Genomic DNA, 25,344 nt, shown 5'->3' with positions numbered 1-25,344 from the left:
AAGTGAGAGACAGTGAGAAGGCTCATCTTCGCGGAGGAGCGGAATTTGTTTTGGCACTATGGCGAAACGGAGAATTAAAGAAGCTACTACAGCGGTTAAGCGAGGGCGAGTGCCCGTTCCTGAAGGCGTGAAGGAAGAGAATGTGGTGCTAGATTTGAAACTGGACGTGAAACTGGAGTTCGGGCTGGTGCTGGAAATAGAGGTGAAAATAGAACCTCACTCAATCTCGTGTGAGGTGAAGCCTGAAGCCACACCACAAAACCTACAACAACACAAACAGGTGCCCGATATCGAGGAGCTCCCGAACATCTTCATGCGTGCCAGCAACGAAGACATGGACTCTGCCGCCAAGTTCCCGCCCAGGTGGGTAGATATCTACAATGAAGTTGTGGAGATGCGGGCCAAAATCACTGCTCCGGTCGATCTCATGGGCTGTGAACGTATACCTGATGGAATGACTCCTAAATTGCTGGTCAACGATCCCCGGACCTTCAGGTTCCAGTTGCTCATTCTGTTGATGTTGTCGTCCCAGACCAAAGACGAGGTTCTCGATGATGCGATGCGCAAGCTTAATAACGGCTTGAAACTGCGGGGGTTTCAACAGGGACTCAGCTTGGAGTCGGTGATGACCCTCTCCGACAAGGAACTCGACGGGTATATTGGCAAGGTTGGGTTTCACAATCGTAAGACGGTTTACATCAAAAATGCATGTATTATGCTTCAGGAACAATTTGGAGGTGACATTCCCAACACCATTGAACAGATTGTCAAACTTCCAGGGGTGGGGCCGAAAATGGGGTACCTTCTTCTCCAGCGGGGCTGGAACATCAGCACCGGTATCGGGGTAGACGTCCACCTTCATCGCCTTGCAATGATGTGGGGATGGTCTAAGAAGACCACCAATCCAGATATGACCAGAAAATATTTAGAGGAATGGCTTCCTCGGAAGTTCTGGGCCGAGATCAACCCGTTGCTCGTGGGATTCGGCCAGGTTATCTGTACACCACAGTTTCAAAATTGTGATGTTTGCAGTCTTGCAACCAAAAGTTTGTGTAAGTCTGTGAACCGTAAGCTTGTGAACAAGGGCTTAACAGAAGAGAGGTTGGAGAAGTTGAAGAAGGGCAGAGGAGACTTGGCCCAGTTGTTGGTGAGCATGGGCACGTGACGTGGGAGCACCGTGATAGTCCAGAACCAGTCCTGTGACAACTATTGCTGATGTGGCTCGTTGGTGTTGATGTTTGGCTGCCAAAACGGGGACCGGTGTGCGTGCGCGTACCATACGTATCATCAACATTAAGGTGAAATGGTAAAAAAACTGTAAATACATATCCAACATCCACTAATCATAATACTCCCCTTTGTTTCCTCTACCTCTCATTTATCTGTTCCTATAACTATCTTTTCCCCTACCTGTCTCTAGTAGAAAATTTGACTGGCGTGCGCGCTTTCAGAAGTTGTCCAAGTTTTCCAAATTTCTCATCTAATTCAAGGAACTGAACAAGATAACGTATTTGATACTATCTATCTACTTGCCAGGTCATTGATACAACCCGCCGCCGCTACCTGATCCAGGGAACTCCACCAAAAGTACGTTTCTGCTACTGTTTTCCCACCTTAAACAGTTGATCCACACCTCTCCAGATCCCCCCATCGTTGACTTGAACCGAAATCGACCATCTTGAATCCGTCAACAAATTGATGAATAGACCCCTGATTCGTATCAACACCGTTCTGGACACCACCAAATGAATATAAATGCTAAGTTCCAGCAGAGCCAAGCTCCTGGTCAACCTCCACCACAACAGCCAAATATCCAGGCTCAACAGATTTTATTACAACAATTACAACAAGGCCAGTCCCAACCACAACAACCATTTGGCCAGGACTTGAATGATGGATCCAAGCCTTACTCTTTCCAGAGACCTGGCCAGCTGAACCCTCAGGTTCAAATGAACCAAACCCAACCTCAGGCCCAACCTCAACCACAACAGTTCTTTCCCCTGCAGTTCCAGCAGCAAGGGCCTCAACAAATGCAGCAAATGCAACAGTTTCAACAGTCACAGCCGCAACAGCAGTTTGGCCTGTACCAGCAGTTGCCACCTCACCTTCAACAGTCTCAACCACAGACTCAGGGTCAGAATCTGCAACAGTACGGAGGCATTCAGGGCCCGAAGCAGAGCTCGATTGCGGTCGACAAGCCCAACTCGATCCACTGGCAACACCAGCAGCAGTTGTGCCAAATCTCTCGATCTGCCAGTATTCCTCATTACTATGCTCGCCAGTACGCAGCCAACTCCCGGAAAGTCAAAAACCCATATAACGACGTGAAGTCTGTCAGTCTTATTGATGCCACCAAGTCAATTGTGGCATCAGTGGAGGAACAAGAGAGACTCTCGCAAAAGTCAAGTACTCCCACCACAAACGCAGCCTTATTGTACAACAAGAAAACCGTCAACTACTACGAAGACGATACGATGCATGAAGAGGAGAGAATGAGACAAAAGACCAATGGTCAGCAGTTGTGGTGCCAATTGGACTTGAGTGGCCAGGGCATTTCGAACGTGTCACCCAAGTTATTCAACTATGACTTTTTGGAGTCGCTTTACCTCAACAACAATAAGTTGACAGCAGTTCCTTCTATGATCAGTAGATTAAGGGGATTGAGAACTTTGGATTTGTCTCAAAACAAGATCGAAGACATCCCCGGAGACCTTGGATTATGCTATAATTTGAGATATCTTTACTTGTTCGATAATGAAATCAAAACCTTACCCAATGGGCTTGGAAATTTGATTGAGTTGTTGTTTTTGGGGATTGAAGGTAATCCTATGGACCCCCAAATTGCCAATATCTTGGCCGAAAAGGGTACCAAGGACTTAATCACATACTTGAGAGACCTTCCTCCTACTTTACCCAAACCTAAGGCCAGAGATTGGATCTTGTTGGAAGACGATGGAGAAGTCATTGATCCCACCGCCAACCCCGAGGCGTATGCCAATGAGGATCTGAATTCCTCCAGCTCATTCACCCTCATGTCCTACAACACCTTGTGTCAGCATTATGCCACCACCAGAATGCACAAATATACGCCTGCGTGGGCATTAGACTGGGAGTATAGAAGACCCTTGTTGGAGAAGGAGGTGACTGAAATGAACACCGATGTTGTGTGCATGCAAGAAGTGGAGACCCGGACTTTCCACGAGTTCTGGGTGCCTCGCATGCAAAAGTTGGGATACAAAGGATTGTTCTACAGCAAAACTAGAAGCAAGACCATGGGAGAACTTGATGCCAAAAAGGTTGACGGGTGTGCAGTGTTCTACAAAACCAGTAAGTTCGAGTTGATCCAAAAGATCAACTTTGAGTATAACAGTGCATGTATGGGATCTGAGAAGTACAAGAAGACCAAAGATCTTTTCAACCGGTTCATGAACAAGGACCATGTGGCCTTGATCGCGTTCATGCAGCACAAGGAGACGGGTGAGAAGATCTGTATCATCACCACCCATTTACACTGGGACCCGTTGTTCAACGATGTCAAGGCCTTACAGGTGGGTGTATTGTTGGAAGAGTTGAAGGGAATTTTGAAGAAGTTTGTGGGAGCCAACGACGACGTCAAGAACACCCCACTCATCATCTGTGGAGACTTCAACTCCATCGTCGACAGTGCAGTTTACCAGTTGTTTTCCACTGGGTCTGTTAAGACCCACAGTGATCTCGACGGATACGACTACGGCAAGTTCACGGAAGAAGGGTTCAAGAACGTCTTCAAGTTGAAGTCGGCCTATGAAACCGTGGGCGAGCTTCCGTTCACCAACTGCACGCCCGACTTCACCACCACCATCGACTATATCTGGTATACTCCTGGAAGTATCGAAGTTAAAGGCTTGTTGGGCAAGGTGGACCCTGACTACGCCAAACACGTGATTGGCTTCCCCGATGCTAACTTCCCGTCCGACCATATTCCGCTTGTATCAAAGTTCCAGATCAAGAAGAATGGTGGCCACAAGCGAGCCGACTTCAAGCCAGACTTCAGACCCGGTTCGTCTCGTAAAACCTAACATGTATATTATAATTAACGATATTAATTGAGTCGCGCAATTTGGTATTGATTTTGGAAATCCATCTTATGATGAGCAAGCCATCGTTATTGATTCCCACGGAGGCCGACTACGCCGATGCCCATGAAGACGAAGACCAGGAGATCCTCTACCGGCAACGGATCGATGAGTTGCGCCAGAAGACAGGGGCGTTCCGCTGGAGGTTCGAGGTGGTTAAAGGCTTCTTCAAACAGGCAGAGGACGCCACAGACGACTTCAAATTCAACTACGCCACCGAGGACTTTGGCCGCCTCAAGTCGTGGGACCAGACCATTGCTGATCTTAAGGAACTTAATCTCAAGGCGCCAGGCAATGAGGCGTACAAGTTGTTGTTTTTGGCCAGACATGGTCAGGGGTTCCACAACGTGGTGATCAACAAATACAGCTACGAAGAATGGTACCGCAAGTGGTACAAGGAAACACATGATGGTGACGTGGAGTTTGCTCCCGACCCCATGTTGACAGACTTGGGCATTAACCAGGCCAAGGAGAACCATGAGCTCTGGAAACATCAGCTCGCCCAAGGAGCCCCAATGCCATCCAAATTTTACGTATCACCGTTGCAACGGTCGTCACACACGTTGGCGCACACCTGGACCGGTCTCAAGCCGCAGGGACTCCAGCCGGTGGTGACTGAAGGGCTCAGGGAAACCTCGGGGTTGAATCTTTGTGATCGTAGGTCTACTAAATCGGTGATCCAGCAGCGGTTTGGGCAGTACGGGTTTGTATTTGAAGATGGGTTCACCGAGGAAGACGAATTCTTTGATGCTCACAACCGCGAGAAGTTACACGAGCACTGCATCCGCACCAACAGGTTTTTACAACGGGTTTTTGATGAGGACTATAACATTGCTGTGGGGGAAGTCGCCAAGCAACTGGCGGTGGCCAATACCTTCATTTCTACTACGTCCCACGCCGGGACCATCAGGACGTTCATCACCGTGTTGGGCCATAGACGGTTCACCATCTCTACCGGTGCCATGATCCCCATTGTCGTTAGAGGTATTAGATTAGGGTAGTATTAGAGTACATAATAACCTATAGAGTCTCGCGCGAGATGTCTGAAAATGATTTGCAATTTTCGAGCGGCTTTTGCAGCTGCTTCCCCAATATTTTCTAACAATTGTTGCTCATGAAACACTGCTTGAAACTCTATTTAAATAGCAACAAGTATGTCTTTTTCAGTTCCATATACTCATATACCCAGACATGCTTTATTCGTGGTGTGTTGTCTGGTTGATGACGGCGACTCAAGTGGTGATCGCCATTACCTGGCCCTGGGACCATGAGCGAAACGCATATGAGCCTTACCAAGTGGAATGTCCCAGTTTCAGTCTTTTACGAGAAGCTAACAGCATCTCTGATAACGAAAAGGAGTACGTTCAGGCTCGGCAAAAGTACACCAATGACAAGTTGGCGGGATTTCTCGAAAACATTGCCCAGCTCTCGGATTTCAATGCCTCACAGTTCATTGATCAGTACTCAAACTCCCACAATATCACCATTGGTTTGGCATTCAGTGGCGGTGGCTATAGGGCCATGTTGACAGGAGCCGGCGAGGTGTTGGCGATGGATGGGCGGTACACCAATGCCAACAAAAAGGCTTTGGGGGGTCTTTTGGATAGCTCGACCTACATTGCCGGTCTTTCTGGTGGCAGCTGGTTGGTGGGCACCTTGGCCCTCAATAACTGGATCAGCGTGGACGACATTTTATCGGGCAAATTAGATATCTGGAACTTGGAGGATTCGGTGTTCAATCCCAATGGTCTTAACATCTTTAAGACGGGACTGTACTACTCTGACATTGGAACCAGTCTAAGTGCCAAAGAAGAGCATTTTGAGACCACTTTGACCGATCTCTGGGGTCGCATGTTGGGGTACCAGTTCTTTACCACCGATGGCGGCCAAAACCTAACCTGGTCGGGAATCAGGAACTTATCGAGTTTTGAAGACCATACGATGCCATACCCATTTGTGGTGGCCGATTCCCGAAACCCCCAGGTCCGAACCATCACCTTGAACTCAACCGTATACGAGATCACCCCGTATGAGTTTGGCAGCTGGGATCCCAGTGTCAGGAGTTTTGTCGATACGCAGTATATTGGCACCAATCTCGACAATGGTCAACCCAATCTGAGCAGCGAGTGCGTGGTGAACTTCGATAACGGTGGATTTGTGTTGGCTAGCTCGCTGACGATATTCAACCAGCTTTTGACCAAGGCCAAGGATCAGAAACTCACCAAGTATTTGTACGGAGCCATTGAAAAGGTGATGGGGTTGTTAAGTCTGACCGACATTGACGTGGCCTTGTACGAGCCCAACCCTTTCTACCGCTCCGAGTACGCGGATAACGAGGTTATCACCGGGAACTCCACCATGAACCTCGTGGATGGAGGAGAAGACGATCAGAACATCCCCTTGTACCCTTTGGTACAACCAAAGCGGGGGGTGGATGTGATTCTTGCGTTCGATAGCTCCAGCGACACGCCTACCGGGTGGCCCAACGGCTCGGCACTTATTCATACCTATCGTCGTCAGTTTGGACACCAGGGAAAGGGAACCCCCATTCCGTATATGCCTTCGTCATACGAAGAGTTTCTTGACCAAGGACTCAATGAGAGGCCAGTCTTCTTTGGGTGCAACGCTTCGGAGTTGGACCCGTTGGTGGAGTTGAGTGGTAACAAGGACATCAACACCACTGATGTGCCGTTGATTGTATACGTTCCTAATATCCACCAGTCGTACGACAGTAACACTTCTTCTTTCAAGTTGACATACGATGAGGACGAAAAGCTCGCGATGATTAAAAACGGGTTTGAAATAGCGTCCCGGGGCAATTTTTCCGATGATGGGAAATGGGCGACGTGTGTGGGGTGTGCTGTGATACGGAGAACTCAGGAGCGGTTTAACTTGAGCCAGTCTTCGGAGTGCCAGAAATGCTTTGAAGACTACTGTTGGTTTCCCGATAAAAGTGATATGGTGTACTCTGCGGTGGTGGATTTCTCGCTGCTGGTTTCAGATAGTGCTGAGAGCCTACAGACCAGTGAGTCCCTTGCCAGTTCCACCCGTGCTGGTGATGCGAGTACAACCGGAGAGGGTGGAACCACCAGTTCCACTGGAACCAGCTTCAAGACCCCAACAAGCTCGGCTTCAAGATCTCTGGACTCGGGTGCTAATATTCAAGTGCACTTTTCTCCACTAATGCTTTTCTTAGTGTCGTTAGTATATACCGCCTTCTAATAGAATGGTTTTGCAGCCATAAATTTTCGCGATCGCATCGCAATTTTTTCATCTCATCTAAAAAATTGTACATAAACCATGGTCAAGTCATATGACCGATACGAGCAGGAAACCTGTTTCGGGGTAATTACCTCGCAGTCCAACATAGTCTGGCTTCCCCCAATTGACAGCCAGTCCAAGAAATCCGCTGGTAGAGCCTTGACTTCAGGAGTGGAAGAGATCTTGGTGTGGGACATCAAGACGGGTGAGAAGCTCCAAACTCTCAGTGATGGGTTGACTCCCGGTGCCTCCAATGCGCCTACAAGCCAGCCGCCAAGCTCCGTCTCTTACCTTGCTTACCACGCGACCAGCAACATCGTGGCGTCAGGTTACAACGACGGAACTATAAAAGTGTGGGATTTGGCATCGGCCTCTGTAATAATTAAATTCCAAGGTCACAAAAGCAGAATCAGCAAGTTGAAATTCGACACCAGCGGCACCCGGTTGGTTTCTGGGTCCAACGATGCGAGCATAATTTTGTGGGATTTGGTGGGAGAAGAAGGCTTGTTCAAATTAAAAGGACACAAGGGAGAAGTTACCGACTTGACGTTTTTATCTCAGGGCAAGAAAGAAGTCGATGAGTTGGACGACTACATCGTCAGTGTCTCCAAAGATGGGTTGGTCAAGTTATGGGAGCTCGAGTCCAAACAGTGTGTTGAGACCCACATTGCCCATTCCAACGAGTGTTGGTCTTTAGCAGTAAACTATGATCTGAATATGCTCATCACCAGTGGAAACAAAGACCAGGTCAAGGTGTGGGACATTGACTTGGCAAACGAGGATATGAAGAAGATCCAGGAACGTGGGATGTTTGCCAAGCAGAGCAAAGCCCGGTGTAACCAGATGGAATTTGAGCAAATTCTCAAGGGCGGTGAGGTCAACCAGATTTTCTACTTGCAAAACACCGACCGAACGGTGGAGATGTTCCGTGTGAGAACGGACGCCGAGTTACAGAAGGGGGTCAAGTCGAGAACCAAGAGACTCAAGGAAAAGGGGATGTCAGAAGAAGAAATTGTGGAGAACATCAGAGAAAACGAGATCAACATGTTAATAACTCCGTTTACCACTTTGCGAACCATCCACAAAATCAAGTCGTGCAGCTGGTTCAAGGCTGGCAAGAAGTTGAAGGTGTTGGTATCATTGGTGAACAACGCAGTGGAGCTCTACACGGTTCAAATGCCTGAAAACTTGAAGAAGAACCAGGAGGTGGTGATAGACAGAAGCAACACCATCGAACTTCTTGGTCACCGAAACGACATTCGGTCCATCGACATCTCCAGCGACGACCAATTGTTGGTGACGGCCTCAAATGGAGAGCTCAAGGTGTGGAATCTTAAAACCTTTAATGTGTTGAGAAACTTTCAGTTATCCAGTGGATATGCCTTATGCTGCAAGTTTTTACCAGGAGGTTCGTTGGTGGTCATTGGCTATAAAAATGGGGATTTGGAGCTCTACGACTTATCATCGTCGTCGTTGGTGGACAAGGTCGAGCAAGCCCATAAAGGAGACGAGTCCAATGATGAAGGAAGTGCAATCTGGTGTCTCGACTTGAGTCCCGATGGGAAAACATTGATTACGGGAGGAAACGACAAAAGTGTCAAGTTCTGGGACTTACAGTTGGTGACCGAAACGGTACCTGGTACCAAGGAGGTCGTCACCAAGTTGAAGTTTAACCACAAACAAACGTTGGAGATGACAGATGAAGTGTTGGCCGTCAAAGTGTCGTCGCACGGAAAGTTACTAGCCATCTCCTTATTGAACAACAACGTGCAGGTGGTGTACCTCGACACCTTGAAGTTGTTCTTAACATTATACGGACACAAACTCCCGGTGTTATCGATCGATATCTCCAGTGACTCCAAGTTGATCATCACCTCCTCTGCCGACAAGAATATCAAGATCTGGGGGTTGGACTTTGGAGACTGTCATAAGTCCATTTTCGGGCACCAAGACTCGATCATGAACGTCAAGTTCATTGGGGACTCGCACAACTTCTTCTCCAGTGGTAAGGACGGGTTGATCAAGTACTGGGATGGAGACAAGTTCGAGTGTATCCAGAAGTTGGTTGCTCACCAGCTGGAAGTTTGGAGTCTCAGTGTCAGTCACAGTGGTTTGTTCATGGTCTCCGCGTCCCACGACCACTCGCTCCGTCTCTGGAGTGCCACCAACGACCAAGTGTTCTTGGAAGAAGAGCGGGAAAAGGAGATCGATGAGTTGTATGAGGATACGCTCTTGACATCGCTTGAAGGTGAAGAACCGGTTACAGAAGAAGGTGACGACAGTGATGAGGTGACGAAGGTGACCAAGCAGACAATGGAGTCGTTGAAGGCGGGAGAGAAGCTTATCGAGGCCATCGACATCGGGTATGAGGACTTGAACAATCAAGTTCAGTATCATCAGGCGCTCGCCCAGTACCAAAAGCAGCCCCATGGGGTAAAACCCACCAAACCGGAGTCCCACACGATTTTGATGGCGTACGGTATGAGCGGCGAGCAGCATGTGTTCAAGACCGTGACAAGCATCCGGTCGGCACAATTGGAGGATGCGTTGCTTGTGCTTCCATTCTCCTACACCAAAAAGCTTCTCGCGTTCATCGAGGTGTGGATGCAAAAACTCAACAATTTGAACCAGATCTCGGTGGTGTGCAAGGTGTTGAACTTCTTGGTGAAGAACAATCTCAAGGAGTTGGTGCACCAGAAGGATCTGGATTTAAAGAGTCAGTTGGTGACAATTAAAACTCATTTGCGGCAACTGCTTGAGGGCAGCAGCCACAAGATCAACTTTAATTTACAAGGGATGAAATTCGTGAGAACCCAATGGAATTTACAGCATCAGGCCCAGTATATTGACCAGGCCGAGCAGGCGGCGGCAGAAGACTCTCGGGCTATTAAAAGGTCATTTGTCACTATTTAGTTGCAACTACTTAGATAAGATTAGCTAATGAACAAAAGAAATTATCGCTCGGCGTTCGCTGATTGGAATTTGAAAACTGTGTACGCCGTGTGCAATCGTCCCAGCAACAAAACCCCGACTTTGATCCGAGACTCAAATATGTAGAAAATCACCTCACTGGGCACCGGACTACTGATGTGGTGTATGACAGTGTGATACTCCTGTTGTGTGCTGTTGTGTTCTCTGTGTCTCTCCCTCTCTGTTTTCTCGTCTATTTCTAACACGATTCCATTCCTGGTAGGCGAGCCACCTTATAATCGAGAACCTGAAAAAATCAATCAGGAAAAAAATAACGAACCCCGTAAGGTAAAAATTTAACTAACACCTTTTTTACTCAACTACTACCGATTGTTTGTAACTCCGTGGTGATATTCGTGGAACCCTACTGTTGATTTCCACATCTCTTCCTCCCGTTCTATCAACCGTTTTTTCAACGTCACGCTAGCATATCCTTATCCACTAACCGGTTCTACTGATTCCAAAATCCCCCATGAATAACCAGGTCAACGGAGGCTCCACCTGGCACTCGATGTACTCGGTGGCAGACCGGCAAAAGGTTGTCCACATTTTGGCGGCCACTTTAAAGGAGATTCAAAATACCAATTATAATGATCAAAAGGCGGCCACCATGGCGTCTGAGTTTGAGAAATACACTTTTTTAAAGAGCCAGGGAAAAGACGAGTACTTGAGAGTGATCAAGCTGAAGATCACACTGCTCCGGTCGGGTGCCCGTGCCAACGCTCCGCGTCCCGCTGCCAACACTACTGCCTCATCCAACTTTATGCAACAACAGGCCCAGGCTCGGCAGCAGACTGCGGCCCAGATCCAGGCCAACCAGATGCAGCCGGGCCATGGCCAGGGCCAGGGCCAGGACCCCCAGGCTGGTGCTACCGGCACTCCATCCCAGCAACAAACCATCCAGCAGATTCTGAATATGATCAGAAATGCCGCCATTCCCCCGGCGCTTTTGGCAAAGATCCCCAACTTACCGTCCACTGTCACCACCTGGAACCAGGTGTTTGACTGTATCAACAAGAAAATGATCCCGGCCAGTGCCATGGGCACCATCAAGGAAATCCATAACACGCATCTTCAGGTAGCGTTGCGGCAGCAGCAGCAGCGGAAGTTACATCCTCAGCAGCAACAGCAACAGCAACAGCAACAGCCAAACAGAATGAACAACATGGGTATGAACATGAACATGAACAACATGTCGCAGAACAACCTCCCGCAGAACAACCTCCCGCAGAACAATATCTCGCAGAATAACCTCTCGCAGAACAATATCTCGCAGAATAACCTCTCGCAGAACAATATCTCGCAGAACAGCATCAACAACATGAACATGAACAATATGAACATGGGCATGAATAATATGGGTATGAATGGCATGCACAACATGAATATGAACGGCATGAACAACATGAACATGGGCAATGGCATGAACATGAATATGGGCAATAACTTCAACATCAACAACTTGACTCCCCAGCAGAAGCAGCAGTTGATGCAAAGACAAATGCAGCAGAAACAACAGCAGGCCCAACAGTCGCAGCAGTCTCAGTCGCAACCGCCTCAGCAGCCTCAACAACTTCAGCAGCCCCAACAACCCCAACAACCCCAACAACCCCAGGCCATTGCAAACCAGCAGCAACGGCAGTACTCTCACCAGCCTCAACAACAGCAGCAACGGCCACCACCAAATCAGGCCCAGCAAGGTCCAAAACCCCCCAACTTCTCCATAACCCCTCAGGATATTTTGAAGTATAGCTCAGAGGCCATGATGTTGTTGAAGAGGCTCCAGAGTAACGGTTCGATTCAGAACAACTTGGACCAGGCTCAAGAGGAAAGCTTCATCAGAAAGTTCATTGTGCACCAGAAAACTATCCAGTGGAAGCAGCAACAAGCTCGTCAACCTCAACAGCCGCAACCCCAACCCAGAATGGGCAGCCAGGCCAGTGGCCAACAGCAAATCAACCAGGCAGGTGCTCAGGGAAATATGAACCAAATGAACATGAACCAAATGAATCAAATGAACATGCCACAAGCACAAGTACAGATTCAAACCCAACAACGCAGACTTGCCCAGCCGCAGACTCAGGTGCCTTCTCAAATAAACCAGATGCCTCAACAGCTGCCATTAATGAACAACTTGCCCATGAACCAAAGCCCTGTGATGAACCAAAGACAACCTATGGCCCAATCCCCGTCTGGTGGACAAGTTGCACCAGGAAATCAGATGAATATGCGTCCTCTGAGTGCTGCTGGTAATGGCAACCAGTTGGCAGCCATGTTACCTCCATTCACAGATGACATGCGAATGAAGTTGCGGCAGTTGATTGAAGAAGTTTCTCGCAACAACGTGACTTTGAAGGATGTTTCAGGGTTGTTATCTCAAAATGATAAGAACACCGTCAGAGACACCATGTCAAAGATCTCTCTGCAATACTCCAATGTGGATAGCATCATCAACTACTTTTTCATTTTGACCAAAAACGTCGAAGGCACGAAACGGTTGATTCAGATGAAGAGCATGACCAAGAATATCATGGAGAAATTGCAAAGAGGAAGCTATTTTGCTTCGCCCGACCTAGCCGAGAAGCTTAGAGTCCAATACTTCAAATACTTTGACTACGTCAAGGAGCAGTTCAACATTCGCAGGCAGCAGCTCCAGGCGCAACAGCCTCAGCAGCAAATGCCACAGGTGCCGGTGTCCCAGATACGAAACCAGTTCAAACCACAGCCACAACCTCAACAACAACAACAACAACAACTGGCTCCTCTTCCGGGTGGGTATAACCAGATGAATATGGGCCAATCCCAGTGGTCGGGTCCTACTGGACAACCTCAAGGCATCCCCCAAACACAGCCATTATCGGCCCCCACCGTGTCACAGCCCGTAATCAACAGCCCCATGATGAACAACCCCAGCTCTTCACCTATCATGGGACAGTCTGCCAGTGCCAATGCCAATGCCCGTGCCAAGGGTAAGAGAGCTTCTACAAGTTCCCAGGCCGGTAGGAAAAAATCCACCAAAGGAGGTGCTCCAACCCCAGGAGCGAGTGCCACCACCCCGGCTTCATTGGCCAATGCTATCAGAACCCCCAACAGTATTCCTACGCCGCAAGTTCCCACCAGTCAGAGCAACAAGAATACTCCCGGTGATAACAACCAATCTCCCAACTTCCAGAATAAGATCTCTGGAGGTAAGTTGAATGAGCACGCAATTGGCGATATCTTCAGCAGCATCGATGAGAACGAATCGCAGGTGTTTGAGTTGAACAAGAGAAAGGAGATGTCGGACCAAGATCCGGAGAAGTTCTTCTTTGCGTCGTTGGCGAACCTTGTGGAGTTTGATGACTCGCTGGACTTGAAAGGCTTACCTACGCCTTCTCCTTCGGTAAATGGCAAGTCGTCAATTTCTTCCATTAAGTCTTTGAACGGTAACAGTACTCTTCGGACGCCATCGTCTCCTTCTACTGAGTGGACTGCTACCATTAAGCCTGAGGCCATCGTCACGTCGTTCAAGCAGGTGAGTAGCATCAAGGAAGCGGTGTCGATGGAGATTCTCGATGTGTGTGCCGAAATTGCCGGTGGTGTTGCCGGTACCGACAAAAGTCTGGGATTGTTGAATGGGTTGGGTCTCAAGAGAGAAAGAGAAGAGGAAGAAGATGATTTGGACTTTTTGTTCACGGAAGAGAAGAAGTTCAAGCCCGAGTCTGACGATACATTCAATTTTTTGTACAGCGAAAACCTTGACTTTAACCAGTGGAAGAGCCATATCATCTCTCAGGGACCTTGACTTCCTCACGGGTTATTTTAATTCCTTGATTTTTTTTTGTCGTATATCTTCACTCATTTATAGTTGTATTTGTATGTACTATTGTCTCCACAGATTTTCGCATTTTCAACCATGTCAAAAGATAACCAACTATCCGTTGCATTTGTGTGCACCGGCAACATGTAAGTCCCGTCGACAATGCAGCAGTCACAGTTCTGTACTAACAAGCCCTCAGATGTCGGTCACCCATGGCTGAAGCGTTGTTCAAACACAAGGTGAAACAGCTGGGATTGGAATCCCACTTCAAGCTAATCGACTCCTTTGGAATCAGTTCCTGGCACCAAGGAGACTCCCCCGACTCCCGGTCGGCCAGCACCTGTCGCAAGCACGGCGTGCCAATGCACCACCGGGCCCAAGGAATTGAGCGGTCCGACTTTCAAAGATTTGACTACTTATTAGCTATGGACCAGGGCCATAAGAGCGAGTTGATGTTTATGAAGCCCAAGAATTGCACCACCAGAATTGAGCTTTTCGGGGAATGGCGGACCGATGATTCGGTCGACAAGATCGTGGTGGATCCATACTACAGTAACAGCAAGGCTTTTGAACACAATTTCCAGCAATTGAGCCACTTCACCGATGTTTTTTTGGACCAGGAAGTGCAGAGATCGGATTAAACAATTTTTGTGGTGTGGTCTGTAGACGGGAGTGGCACACGGCCATAGACCCCCATTCGGTGTATAGAGTAGAATATAATTGATCTAACTGCCTCGCAACCAGCAGCAGTACATTTCAGCACGGCCCCCATCACCGCGACTTTTGACCGCCAACTTTTGTGCTTCAGAAACCACCCATGAGTGCACGGAAACTACAACAGGAGATCGATAAGGTCAACAAGAAGATTTCGGAAGGGTTGTTGGTGTTCAACGACACCCACGAAAAGCTCTTCGCCACTGAGATCACCACTCAGCGAGATAAGTTCGAGGCAGACTTGAAGAAGGAAATCAAGAAGCTTCAGCGATTGAGAGACCAAGTTAAACAGTGGTTAGGTGATCTGTCAATCAAGCTCGACAAGAAAGTGTTACATGAAAACAGAACGAAAATCGAGCATGCGATGGATCAGTTTAAGGATTTGGAAAAGATATCGAAGATCAAACAATTCTCCAACGAAGGATTGGAGTTACTTTCCAAGACGCCAGGAGGCCGATTGAGAGGGTTTGGTGACTCGATGGACGCCAAGAAGGCCGAGGCCTGTGAGTACATCAGTGAGGTGATAGAGAAGTTGAGCGCTCAGAACGAGATTGTGGAGACTGAAGTGCATCTGTTGGCAAGTCAGATGAAGAAGGCCAAGTCTTCCAACGCCATCACCATCCAGGCGAGTTTGGATGAGGCCAAAGAGATGCATGAGCTGCTCACCAACCACTTGCAGAAGTTGGAAAACGTGTTACGGAGCTTAGAAAACGAGATCTTGAAGCCCGACCTCATTGACTCCATTAGAGATGATTTGGACTATATTGTCGAGAGTAACCAGGACGAGGATTTCATCGATTACGACGACTTTTATGAGACGTTGAACCTTGAAGAGGCTGATTTCAATGCGTTTAATGTTGAACAACAAGAGAGAGAAGAAGCAGAGCGTCTCGAGAATGAGCAGCTCGAGAACGAGTTGGACAACGACAAAGATCCAGAAAAGAAGAAGGAGGAAAAGAAGGAGGAAAAGAAACCGGTTGTGCCTGCGGTACCTTCTGTGCCTGCTAAAAAGCCGGTGGTGGTCCCGGTGCCTGCTCCTGCGTTGACCAGTGGAACTTCGTACTCGGGTGTCATTAAAAATGCTCTTGGTGAAGCCGCTGTGGCACCACCAGTCTCTGCACCAGCACCACCACCGCTCGCTAGTGTCTACGAGAGCGGGAAGACGATGGCAGAAGCGGTGGCAGAAGCAGCTGCGCTCGCATCGGCTCCTTCTTCGTTGGCTGCTGCCACCACCACCCCCACCGTCACTAGAGCCACCACATCGGCTCCTACCAACGGTCCACCGGGCTTGAACGGCCAAAACCTCTCCAAAGTACACACTGCCAAGTCGTCCACCGCTTCGCCCATCACGTCCGCTGCATACACCGAAGCCCCAGAAGTCAAAACCTTTCTTGACACCATTCCACGATTATTGGCCCTCAGCCAGGCCCGGTTATCAAGACCGCTCCCGTTTAAGACGATCGGGACGTTGTTGGAAAACTCGTTGTACAACTGTCCTGACTCTTTTGATGCAGAAACCCCTCGCCAGTATACTCCTCGAAACGTACATCCTTCGTCGATAGACTATCCTCAAGAGCCTATGTTTGAGTTACAGTCTGCCAATATCATGAAAAAGTTTAATGATGATACGCTTTTCTTCTGTTTCTACTACGGAGAAGGCATATACAACTTATCCCGGGCCAATGCTGCAAGAGAGTTGTCAAGAAGAGGGTGGGTATATGAGACCTCGAGCAAGCAATGGTTTCAAGAGAACCGCAAGACCCGTGACTGGCAGTACTTTGACTATCAGGAGACGTGGTTGGTGAGGCACAAGGATCAGCTGGTGTTTGGGGAGCATGAGACGTTTCATGTAATATAGTTAGAATGAATTTAGAAACGATAGCACAAACACGTAGAAGAAAGAGATGGTGTAGTCTGTATGGAGAGGGAAAGGGATATATCTGGATTTTTCAGCTCTACTAGGGGTGAAACACTAAAGAGGTTGCAAACAGATGAAATTAGATCTTGGTTTCTGTGATTTTTGTAGTTTTTGTGTGTTTGTACTTTTTTATTTTTGTGGTTTGTCATTTATTATCTGTCATTTGTGATCTGTCATTTGTGATCTGTCATTTGTGATCTGTCATTTGTGATCTGTCATTTGTGATCTGTCATTTGTGATCTGTCATTTAGTTGTGATTTAATGGTTTGAGAGTTTCTCGACTGACTTTCTACCCTAACACAACCCTTTCAACATCGAGCCTTCTCGGATTGGCATGTCCTCGCTTCCGCTCATCGCCTCAGAGAATTCTGATTAGCATCTAGAAAATGCTTTGTTCCAAAGCCCCGCAGCATTCAAACTCTTTGTGTAAGTTCTGACCCATACATCCTCCACTGTGAATTACCCCGTACATTCTCTGGGTCTATATGTTCCTTCTGTGTCTGTGCCTCCTCCGATCGTGTCGTCACTCTGATCCAGATCTAGAATCGCCGCATCGCGCGCTCTAACAATAGAAATTCGAACCTCAAACAATCCCAGGAGCTTGCACAAACTTGATACCAACCCATCGCAGGTTTCAAATCCTAAAGTACTTTGGCATTTAACACTTTAGTCTCAACACTAAAGAATTTTTCGCTGGAGGAATACAACAAATCTCCCCAGTTCCAACCTTTTATTTGCACACATCTGGTGAATTTTTCTGATTTATCCATTCAATGTCAGTATCGCCAGAGGTGATAGCTCGAGACGCTGGACAAGCTGGAGCAGAGGCTACCGCGACTGCCTTCATAATCGCCGCCAATAGGGCCGTACGTCCCACCTCCACCACAGGCCAGCAATATCCTAGTCCCGTACGAGTGTTTCCCCGTGCCGCGTCGTCGCTGTATTCCACTGACAGCCATGGGTGTGTGGTGTGTCCCAGTACCACGCCCACCGGCCCGACTTGTGGCTCCAACCAGGAGCGGTTGCTTTCAGCGCAGTCGTGCCTGCTGTGTCCCAAGTATTACTGTTCAGATTTAGACGACAGTGGGTCAAAAGGACCCAATATTGGCGGTATTGTTGGTGGAGTGGTGGGCGGTGTGGCCGCCGTGATCGCCAGTGGGCTCATGTACTACTTTTTTGTGTGGAAGAAACGACACCCCAGTTTGGAGGACGATGAAGAGATATATATGGAAGACCTCGACCTAGACGAGCTGAAAGACGCCATGAGCAGCGAAAGTGCTGGTAACAGTAATCCTGACAAGCGGTATTCTGGCGGGCTCGAGACGACGGAGCGGCCTGGAGGTGGTGCTGGTGGTGCTGGGCGTCGTGCCAACCTTGCCAACCGAAGGTTGTCGTCGTACGAGCTGTTCACGCGGCCGCAGGCCAAGTTCAAGAGCCGGCGGGGCCAGGCCAGTGCCAGTCGGCGCGCGAGCCAGAGACTCATGTCGCGCAACTTGACGGCAGCGTCGCCGTACCTCGACGCCAACTCCAGCCGCAGAAATAGCGTGGCCACCACCATCTCCACCACCAACGCGTCGAATATTCTCCCCATCGCCTATATTCCTGGAGTCACGGTGCGCCCCACCAAAAATAACACCAAGTCGATCTACTCCTACGAGACTGACTCGATTTTCTCCGATCTCAACACCATTGAAAATGCTTCAATTATTGGTGACATTATGAGAGCCAACTACAGCGAGGAACCTAAACAGGATAACACCATGACAGCTATAAAGGCCCAACCACGTCTTATTAGTGTGGACCGAATCGAGGAAGAGGACGAAGATGAAGAAGAATTTGACGACGATTATGATGGAGTTGATGTCGATGTAGACGATTCGGTCAATAATTCTGTCAGTAAAAACAACTCGAAAACCAGCATTGTCACCTCCACGCGGCAGCTTAACGAGAGCACCGTGTCAAATGTGACAAGCCAAATCGCGGAAGAGGACGAGGGCCAAAACTACCTGTCGGACTCGGACGGCGACAGCGACGTGGACCTGGACTTAGGCGAGATCCAGAGGGCCACCAGCGTGCGGCGGAACAATCATACGGAGATGGCCCTAGATTTAATTGATTTGGGCCAACCCGGTGCCAGGGCGGGTGATGATGCGACCGCCAGGTCGGACGGGGGGTCGTTTGTGTTGGACGTAGAGATAGACCACAACGGTCGGCTGCCATCGCAGACCAGTGGAGAGAAGAGTCCGTTTGAGGACCCATAATGGATAGTTATATACGAATGCACGATTGTTCCAGGAATTTCACCGGCGGGATTGAAAACTCCGGCAAGAATGGATTGGGTAAGGAGTAGGTGGAGGTCGAGGGTGCGAGGGTTTGTGCAGAATCAGGCCGGCATTGACGGTGGATGGTGAGAGGGTGGGCGTGGACGGGCAGTCCGTCCACCAGGAGCGAAAAACAGAACCAAATTCTCATTTCCGAGGGGGCGGGGGCGAAGAGAGGAGGTGAAAACCGGGGGGGCAGGACGTGGGGGCCCTTGCGAGAATGATCCCACGAAAGTCTGCCAGCTGGTGGCTCACCCACCGCGCCAATGCCGGCAGCTAGGATTGGCGGTTATACCCCCTGGCTTCACCCAACATCCACCACCCCCGGATATCGCTCGAGCTCTCGCAATTCGCTATGCTTCCAGATCTCTCAAATTAATAAGCTTGCCCGCCACATACCCGCTACTTCCACCACCCACCCACCCTCTCAACTCTTTGAATCCCAGGATTGATTGGTATACCTGTCTCCCATCTGTAGAATCACCTCTGGTTGGAATGTTCACCCATTGGTTGTCCCCATCTGCTAAAAAAGTCGCTCCTGTTCCGAGCCCGATTTCCCTCTTCGACAACTCTGCATTCCCAACTTTATATAAAGGGCCAATTCGCTCTTTCAAATTTTTACCCTTTTCTAACTAATTCCTGTAAAATTGATTGTACACTATGTCAACTGATCAATTAGCCGTTAACACCATCAGATTGCTTGCCGTCGACACGGTCTCCAAGGCCAACTCGGGTCATCCCGGTGCCCCCTTAGGCTTGGCCCCCGCCGCTCATGTCGTGTTTCAAAACATGAAGTTCAACCCCAAGGACACCAAGTGGATCAACAGAGACAGATTCGTTTTGTCCAACGGTCACGCCTGTGCCTTGTTGTACACAATGTTGTTTTTGTACGGATATGACTATACCGTGGAAGACTTGAAGTCGTTCAGACAGTTGCACTCCAAAACTCCTGGACACCCTGAAAGTACAGACTGTCCAGGTGTGGAAGTTACCACCGGACCTTTGGGTCAAGGTATTTGTAATGCGGTGGGTTTGGCCCTCGCACAAAAACAATTTGCTGCCACCTACAACAAACCCAACTATACCCTTTCCGACAACTTCACCTATTGTTTCTTGGGAGATGGATGTTTGATGGAAGGTGTTTCATCCGAAGCCTCGTCTCTTGCAGGACACTTGCAATTGGGTAACTTGATTGCTTTCTGGGATGATAACCAAATCTCCATCGACGGATCCACCGAAGTGGCCTTCACCGAAGATGTCATTGCCAGATACAAGGCTTATGCCTGGCACATCTTGGAGGTGGAAGACGGTAACAGTGACTTGGCTGGAATCGCCAAAGCCATTGAAGAGGCCAAGAAGGTCACCGACAAGCCCACCTTGATCAGAATCAAGACCACCATCGGTTACGGTTCTTTGGCTCAAGGTACTCATGGGGTTCATGGAGCTCCATTGAAGCCTGACGATGTCAAGCAATTGAAGCTGAAATTTGGATTCGACCCCGAAGAGTTTTTCGCAGTGCCAAAGGAAGTCACCGAATCTTACCAAAAGCACGTTGAATCCAACCTTAAGGTACAAAAGGAATGGGAAGCCACCTTTGCTGCCTACAAGAAAGAGTACCCAGAATTGGGAGCCGAAGTGCAAAGAAGATTGGACGGAAAGTTGCCAGAAGGCTGGGAAAAGGCCTTACCTTCTTTCACTCCTGCTGACAAGTCTGTGGCTACCAGAAAGTTGTCTGAAGGGGTTATCAATGCTTTGTCTGACATTCTCCCCGAATTCATTGGAGGTTCTGCCGATTTGACCCCTTCCAACTTGACCAAGGCCACCGGCTCAGTTGACTTTCAACCACCTTCCACCGGTTTGGGTGACTACTCGGGTAAGTACATCAGATATGGTGTTAGAGAACACGGTATGGGTGCCATTATGAACGGTATTGCTGCCTTTGGTGCCAACTACAAGAACTACGGAGGTACTTTCTTGAACTTTGTTTCCTACGCTGCCGGTGCCGTCAGATTATCTGCTCTTTCTGGACACCCAATTACCTGGGTCGCTACCCATGACTCGATTGGTTTGGGAGAAGACGGTCCAACCCATCAACCTATTGAAACCTTGGCCCACTTCAGAGCCTTGCCAAACTGCTCTGTCTGGAGACCTGCTGATGGTAATGAAGTATCTGCTGCTTACAAGTCTGCTGTTTCTTCCACCTCCACTCCTCACATTTTGGCTTTGTCTAGACAAAACTTACCTCAATTGGAAGGTTCTTCTATCGAAAAGGCTTCCAAGGGTGGTTACGTGTTGAAGGAAGCTTCCAAGCCTGACGTGATTTTGGTTGCCTCTGGATCTGAAGTTGAAATTGCCGTCAACGCTGCTAAGTTGTTGGAAGCTGAAGGTAAGAAGGTTAGTGTTGTATCTATTCCTGACTTCCTTACTTTTGACAAACAATCTGATGAATACAGATTGAGTGTTTTGCCCGACGGAGCTCCAGTTGTATCGATTGAAGTGATGTCTCCATTCGGATGGTCCAAATACTCTCACGAGCAATTTGGATTGTCCAGATTTGGTGCTTCTGGTAAGGCTGAAGATGTGTATAAGTACTTGGAATTCACTCCAGAAGGAGTTGCCGAAAGAGCTTCCAAAACTATTACCTTCTACAAGGGTAAAGAAGTGTTGTCTCCATTGACCAGAGCTTTTTAAGTAGCTAGAGTTAGGTTTGTAGTAGAAAGTATACTGAGAGTTTAACCCGAGATTGAACTTCCTAATCCGTAGCTTTTGTGTGCAGCTGCGCATGATGGTTGCAAAATCACTACCAATATAATTCCAGAAAAGCTTGCATTCAAAACATAATTTTACTAGCTAGACTACTTGGAGGTGTCAACGACATATCTACCAATGATCTTACCCTGTTCCATCAATTCGTAAATCTTTGGCAACTCGGATAAACCAGCAATTTTAATTGGACACTTGATCAAACCTCTGGTGAAAAAGTCAATGGCTTCAGCAGTGTCAGCTCTGTTACCAACATAAGAACCCCGGATGGAAATGGACTTCACGACCGATTCAAACACTGGAGCAGTAACCTTGGCACCGGCTGGCAAACCAACCAAAACCACGGTACCCAAGCTTCTCACGTACTGACAAGATTGAGAAATGGCAGCTTCAGATACAGACACATTTATAACCCCGTGAGGACCTCCGTTGGTGACCTTAATGATTTCCTTTGCCACATCCTTGGATTTGGTGAAGTCCACGTAGTATTCTGCTCCCAAAGACTTGACAAATTCACCCTTTTCTTCACCACCGTCAATACCCAAAACTCTGTAGCCCATGGCCTTGGCGTATTGAATGGCCAAAGAACCCAAACCACCACCGGCACCGGAAATGGCAACCCATTGGCCGGCTGCTAAGTTGGCAGTCTTCAAGGCTTTGTACACGGTGATACCGGCACACAAAATTGGAGCCACTTGAGCCAAGTCGACTCCCTTGGGGATTCTGGCAGCTTGAACTGCATCAGCAGTGGCATATTGCTGGAAGGAACCATCATGGGTGTATCCTGACAAGTCGGCATCGGCACAATTGGACTCGTTGGAGGTGTTACAGAATTCACACGACAAGCACGAACCGTTCAACCACTTGATACCAGCATAATCACCAATCTCCCATCCCACAACATTTTCCCCCATACCGACAACCACACCGGCACCTTCATGACCTCCCACCAAAGGCAACTTGGTGGCCAATGGCCAGTCGCCCTTCCAGGCGTGCAAGTCGGTGTGACAAACACCCGAGTACTTGACGTTGATTAACAACTCATTGGCCTTGGGCTTTGGCACTTGGATGTCGGCGTACTTCAATGGTCCACCATTGGTTTCAAAGATAACTGCTTTTTGGGTCTTAGGAATTGACATTTTAATTACCTTAGACGCTATTCTTAATTTATTCACTGTTGATTTGTATTATGAACAACTTGGGATCGAAATCCAGGGGACTTTTAATGGCTTTTATAGTTTGTAGAAAGAAACTCAGTAGGAGGAGAATAGTGAAAAAAAAAGTAATCCTCGACGTCCACTGACTGAAGTGGGGTGTTCCCTGATTGGTTGCATGACGTCCGACATGAGACCTTACTTTTATGTCTCGGATATTGCAAACATTCGCAGCAGCTGATAACGTTTGAAAAGTGAGGATCAACTGGCGATTTTTAGCCCAATTGGGCAACCTCGCCTGAGGGATCACGTTGTTTTGCGCCCAATATCACCTGATGAAAATAGGTGCCAGTCTGGTCAATTGAATCGGTTACTAGTAGGTGATGATTAAGGGAACCCATAGCCAATGTCGCGTGTGCCACTGAAGGTGTGCAGGCACCCCCTCTGCCCCATACATCCAACCCATCAGGGAGTCTATATCCGATATGCCTAAGTTCGGATTTAGGAGTTGCTGCGACATTTCCATACGCCCACCAGAATGGAGGTCACCACTGGCTGCATCAAGCCGTTCAACCTAATTCGAGGCATCAATCCGTTCCCGGATATACTACGTCGGGTGAGTTAATTAAGCCCCTGCGTTACTTTATCCAGAGTGATACATTTTTTCCTGGGAAAAAATGGCTCACATGATGACAATTGCTCGAGCAATTACTGAAGAGGAGGGGAACATTTGAAAATCTAAATTTTGAAGTGCGTAAACCACGGGGCCTAGCTCAGCCTAGCTTGCTTCTTGCCAAGTTTATAGAACCATAAGAATTGTAGCCAGTTATAAGACGTAAGCACCCGCGGCACCTTCCGACCAACGGCCACCCTACCCTCGCAAGTTGCTGCAAACTTTTGGTACTCCCAAGCAGCTCCCAGGCCCAACCAGGATGAGCGTCTTAACTATACGAGGTGCAAAATGTCGGTGTATGCCTACGTCTCCTATATTCCGGGTCAAGTAAACACCGACCGGCGTTTACGAGGGTTGAATGTCGTGCTCGACATTCGGGCTTTAGTGTGATCCATACGCCCATGCCCAACGTGCGAAAGCGTTGGGTGTATGGGGTCGAAGTTGATCATGACAGTCAATGTCAATTGTGGAGAAGGTTATGAAGAACGATACAATGAATGTACATTTGGGGGTTTAGTAATGTTTTGTCGGTAATAGAGATGCAGTGTTTGATTTTCAGTCATGAACGCCTCTGCTCGGGGAGAGAATTTGGACTCTACCACCAGGAGACGTCGAAGAAGCTACCAGCTCGGAGATCGACCCCGAGGGACTGGTTATACGAGCACCTGAAGGGGAATATCGAGGTCCGGAGCTTGGGCGTCGGGGGTCCGGAGCTTGGCTCTAGACCATCGGAGCTTGGGTATCGATATCCGGAGCTTGGCCTCCCACCCTAATCGGGCTTAACTCCCTAGTAATAGTTTAACGGCTTGGGGTCCCACTTGTCATCTTGGATAAAGTCTATGAGGGTTTTAGATCCGGTCTGTAGGAGTGGGTGCCCACTCACAATGCTCAAAAACTTTTCAAGGCCTTGTCTTCGTTTCTCAATATTCAAATCGTTGAATTTGTTCGAATTGAGTAAGATCTTCCCTGGCAACAGAGGAATCACCACCCGAGATGTCTCCGTTTCGAGAATTTGCTTCAACCGTACGAAATCTGAGTACCGCCTACGGACTTTACTATGGCGTTTTTTGAATGCTGGAATGTTGGTCTAAATAGTTAGTACAGCAATTAGTTGGGTGTGGGTGATGTTAATACATACTCTGCACACCACCTCGTAGTCGGTGAAGACTTCGCGGCCGGTATTGTGGGTCTGGGCACTGCGTACCTGTGGATGTTAGTACTGGTTGTGTAATAGTGGGCTCTCAAGGGTGGGAATCCAGGGGTGGACACCCATGAGGGATACCCATCCGAGCGCAGAAACGTACCTCGATTTCCAAGAAATTCTCGGGCTCACCATAGATCTCGTTGAACGACTGGGGCTTGGTAGGGCTGGTAGTGTTCAAGATATCGCTGATGGGCTGGAACGGTTTTGGCATTGTAAGTTGATGATAGGAAATTTCCGCGCTTTTAATGGATGGCCTATCATCCTTAACTATCAGAGCTTCACATCCAGGTAACTCAATTAAAAACCTGGGGAACTCCCATTAGTGACATGAAAGTCAGGTAGTTTGTGTTTTCTGCATGTTGGTGAACTCCAGATCCATCACCAAGTGATAGATCAATTCTCTGGTACTCAACCGTTTCGGCTGTCAATATTCCTCAACTTGACTCTCGGAC

The 25,344-nt window shown here is 48.4% G+C and overlaps 10 protein-coding genes across 10 annotated transcripts; 8 read left to right on the top strand and 2 right to left on the bottom strand. All coding sequences in view use genetic code 12, as the record gives it.

Annotated features, from left to right (window-relative positions):
- Nucleotides 1–58: 58 nt before the first annotated feature.
- NTH1_2 (alpha,alpha-trehalase nth1) lies at nt 59–1,165 on the top strand (the record flags this gene model as incomplete). Its single annotated transcript, XM_006683670.2, has 1 exon — nt 59–1,165. The coding sequence occupies one exon, from the start codon at nt 59–61 to the stop codon at nt 1,163–1,165; it is 1,107 nt and encodes a 368-aa protein (XP_006683733.2).
- Nucleotides 1,166–1,745: 580 nt separating this feature from the next.
- On the top strand, nt 1,746–4,058 carry CCR4 (Glucose-repressible alcohol dehydrogenase transcriptional effector; the record flags this gene model as incomplete). The annotated part of the gene is made up of 1 exon (XM_006683672.2): nt 1,746–4,058. One exon carries the CDS (start codon nt 1,746–1,748, stop codon nt 4,056–4,058), a length of 2,313 nt encoding a protein of 770 aa, XP_006683735.2.
- Nucleotides 4,059–4,129: 71 nt separating this feature from the next.
- On the top strand, nt 4,130–5,116 carry PMU1_2 (putative phosphoglycerate mutase pmu1; the record flags this gene model as incomplete). Its single annotated transcript, XM_006683673.2, has 1 exon — nt 4,130–5,116. The coding sequence occupies one exon, from the start codon at nt 4,130–4,132 to the stop codon at nt 5,114–5,116; it is 987 nt and encodes a 328-aa protein (XP_006683736.1).
- Nucleotides 5,117–5,306: 190 nt separating this feature from the next.
- Nucleotides 5,307–7,337, top strand: plb1_1 (lysophospholipase; the record flags this gene model as incomplete). The annotated part of the gene is made up of 1 exon (XM_006683674.2): nt 5,307–7,337. One exon carries the CDS (start codon nt 5,307–5,309, stop codon nt 7,335–7,337), a length of 2,031 nt encoding a protein of 676 aa, XP_006683737.1.
- Nucleotides 7,338–9,068: 1,731 nt separating this feature from the next.
- DIP2 (beta transducin) lies at nt 9,069–10,289 on the top strand (the record flags this gene model as incomplete). The annotated part of the gene is made up of 1 exon (XM_006683675.2): nt 9,069–10,289. One exon carries the CDS (start codon nt 9,069–9,071, stop codon nt 10,287–10,289), a length of 1,221 nt encoding a protein of 406 aa, XP_006683738.2.
- A 529-nt stretch (nt 10,290–10,818) lies between these two features.
- On the top strand, nt 10,819–14,786 carry GAL11 (mediator complex subunit; the record flags this gene model as incomplete). The annotated part of the gene is made up of 2 exons (XM_066157961.1): nt 10,819–14,096; nt 14,345–14,786. 2 exons carry the CDS (start codon nt 10,819–10,821, stop codon nt 14,784–14,786), a joined length of 3,720 nt encoding a protein of 1,239 aa, XP_066014058.1.
- A 176-nt stretch (nt 14,787–14,962) lies between these two features.
- NOT5 (general negative regulator of transcription subunit 5) lies at nt 14,963–19,038 on the top strand (the record flags this gene model as incomplete). The annotated part of the gene is made up of 2 exons (XM_006683678.2): nt 14,963–16,708; nt 17,836–19,038. The coding sequence occupies 2 exons, from the start codon at nt 14,963–14,965 to the stop codon at nt 19,036–19,038; spliced, it is 2,949 nt and encodes a 982-aa protein (XP_006683741.2).
- A 720-nt stretch (nt 19,039–19,758) lies between these two features.
- Nucleotides 19,759–21,789, top strand: TKL1_2 (Transketolase; the record flags this gene model as incomplete). The annotated part of the gene is made up of 1 exon (XM_006683680.1): nt 19,759–21,789. One exon carries the CDS (start codon nt 19,759–19,761, stop codon nt 21,787–21,789), a length of 2,031 nt encoding a protein of 676 aa, XP_006683743.1.
- Nucleotides 21,790–21,953: 164 nt separating this feature from the next.
- ADH1 (Alcohol dehydrogenase) lies at nt 21,954–23,000 on the bottom strand (the record flags this gene model as incomplete). The annotated part of the gene is made up of 1 exon (XM_006683682.1): nt 21,954–23,000. The coding sequence occupies one exon, from the start codon at nt 22,998–23,000 to the stop codon at nt 21,954–21,956; it is 1,047 nt and encodes a 348-aa protein (XP_006683745.1).
- Nucleotides 23,001–24,475: 1,475 nt separating this feature from the next.
- Nucleotides 24,476–25,103, bottom strand: SNX3 (Sorting nexin-3; the record flags this gene model as incomplete). The annotated part of the gene is made up of 3 exons (XM_006683683.2): nt 24,476–24,775; nt 24,827–24,892; nt 24,993–25,103. 3 exons carry the CDS (start codon nt 25,101–25,103, stop codon nt 24,476–24,478), a joined length of 477 nt encoding a protein of 158 aa, XP_006683746.1.
- Between the last annotated feature and the right edge of the window lie 241 nt (nt 25,104–25,344).

The sequence above is a fragment of the Yamadazyma tenuis genome, chromosome 3 (genome assembly GCF_029203305.1).
Source record: "Yamadazyma tenuis chromosome 3, complete sequence".
In the NCBI taxonomy this organism is placed as follows: domain Eukaryota; kingdom Fungi; phylum Ascomycota; class Pichiomycetes; order Serinales; family Debaryomycetaceae; genus Yamadazyma; species Yamadazyma tenuis.
The sequence above is the reverse complement of the archived record's forward strand: the minus strand, read 5'-3'. Positions and strand labels throughout refer to the sequence as shown.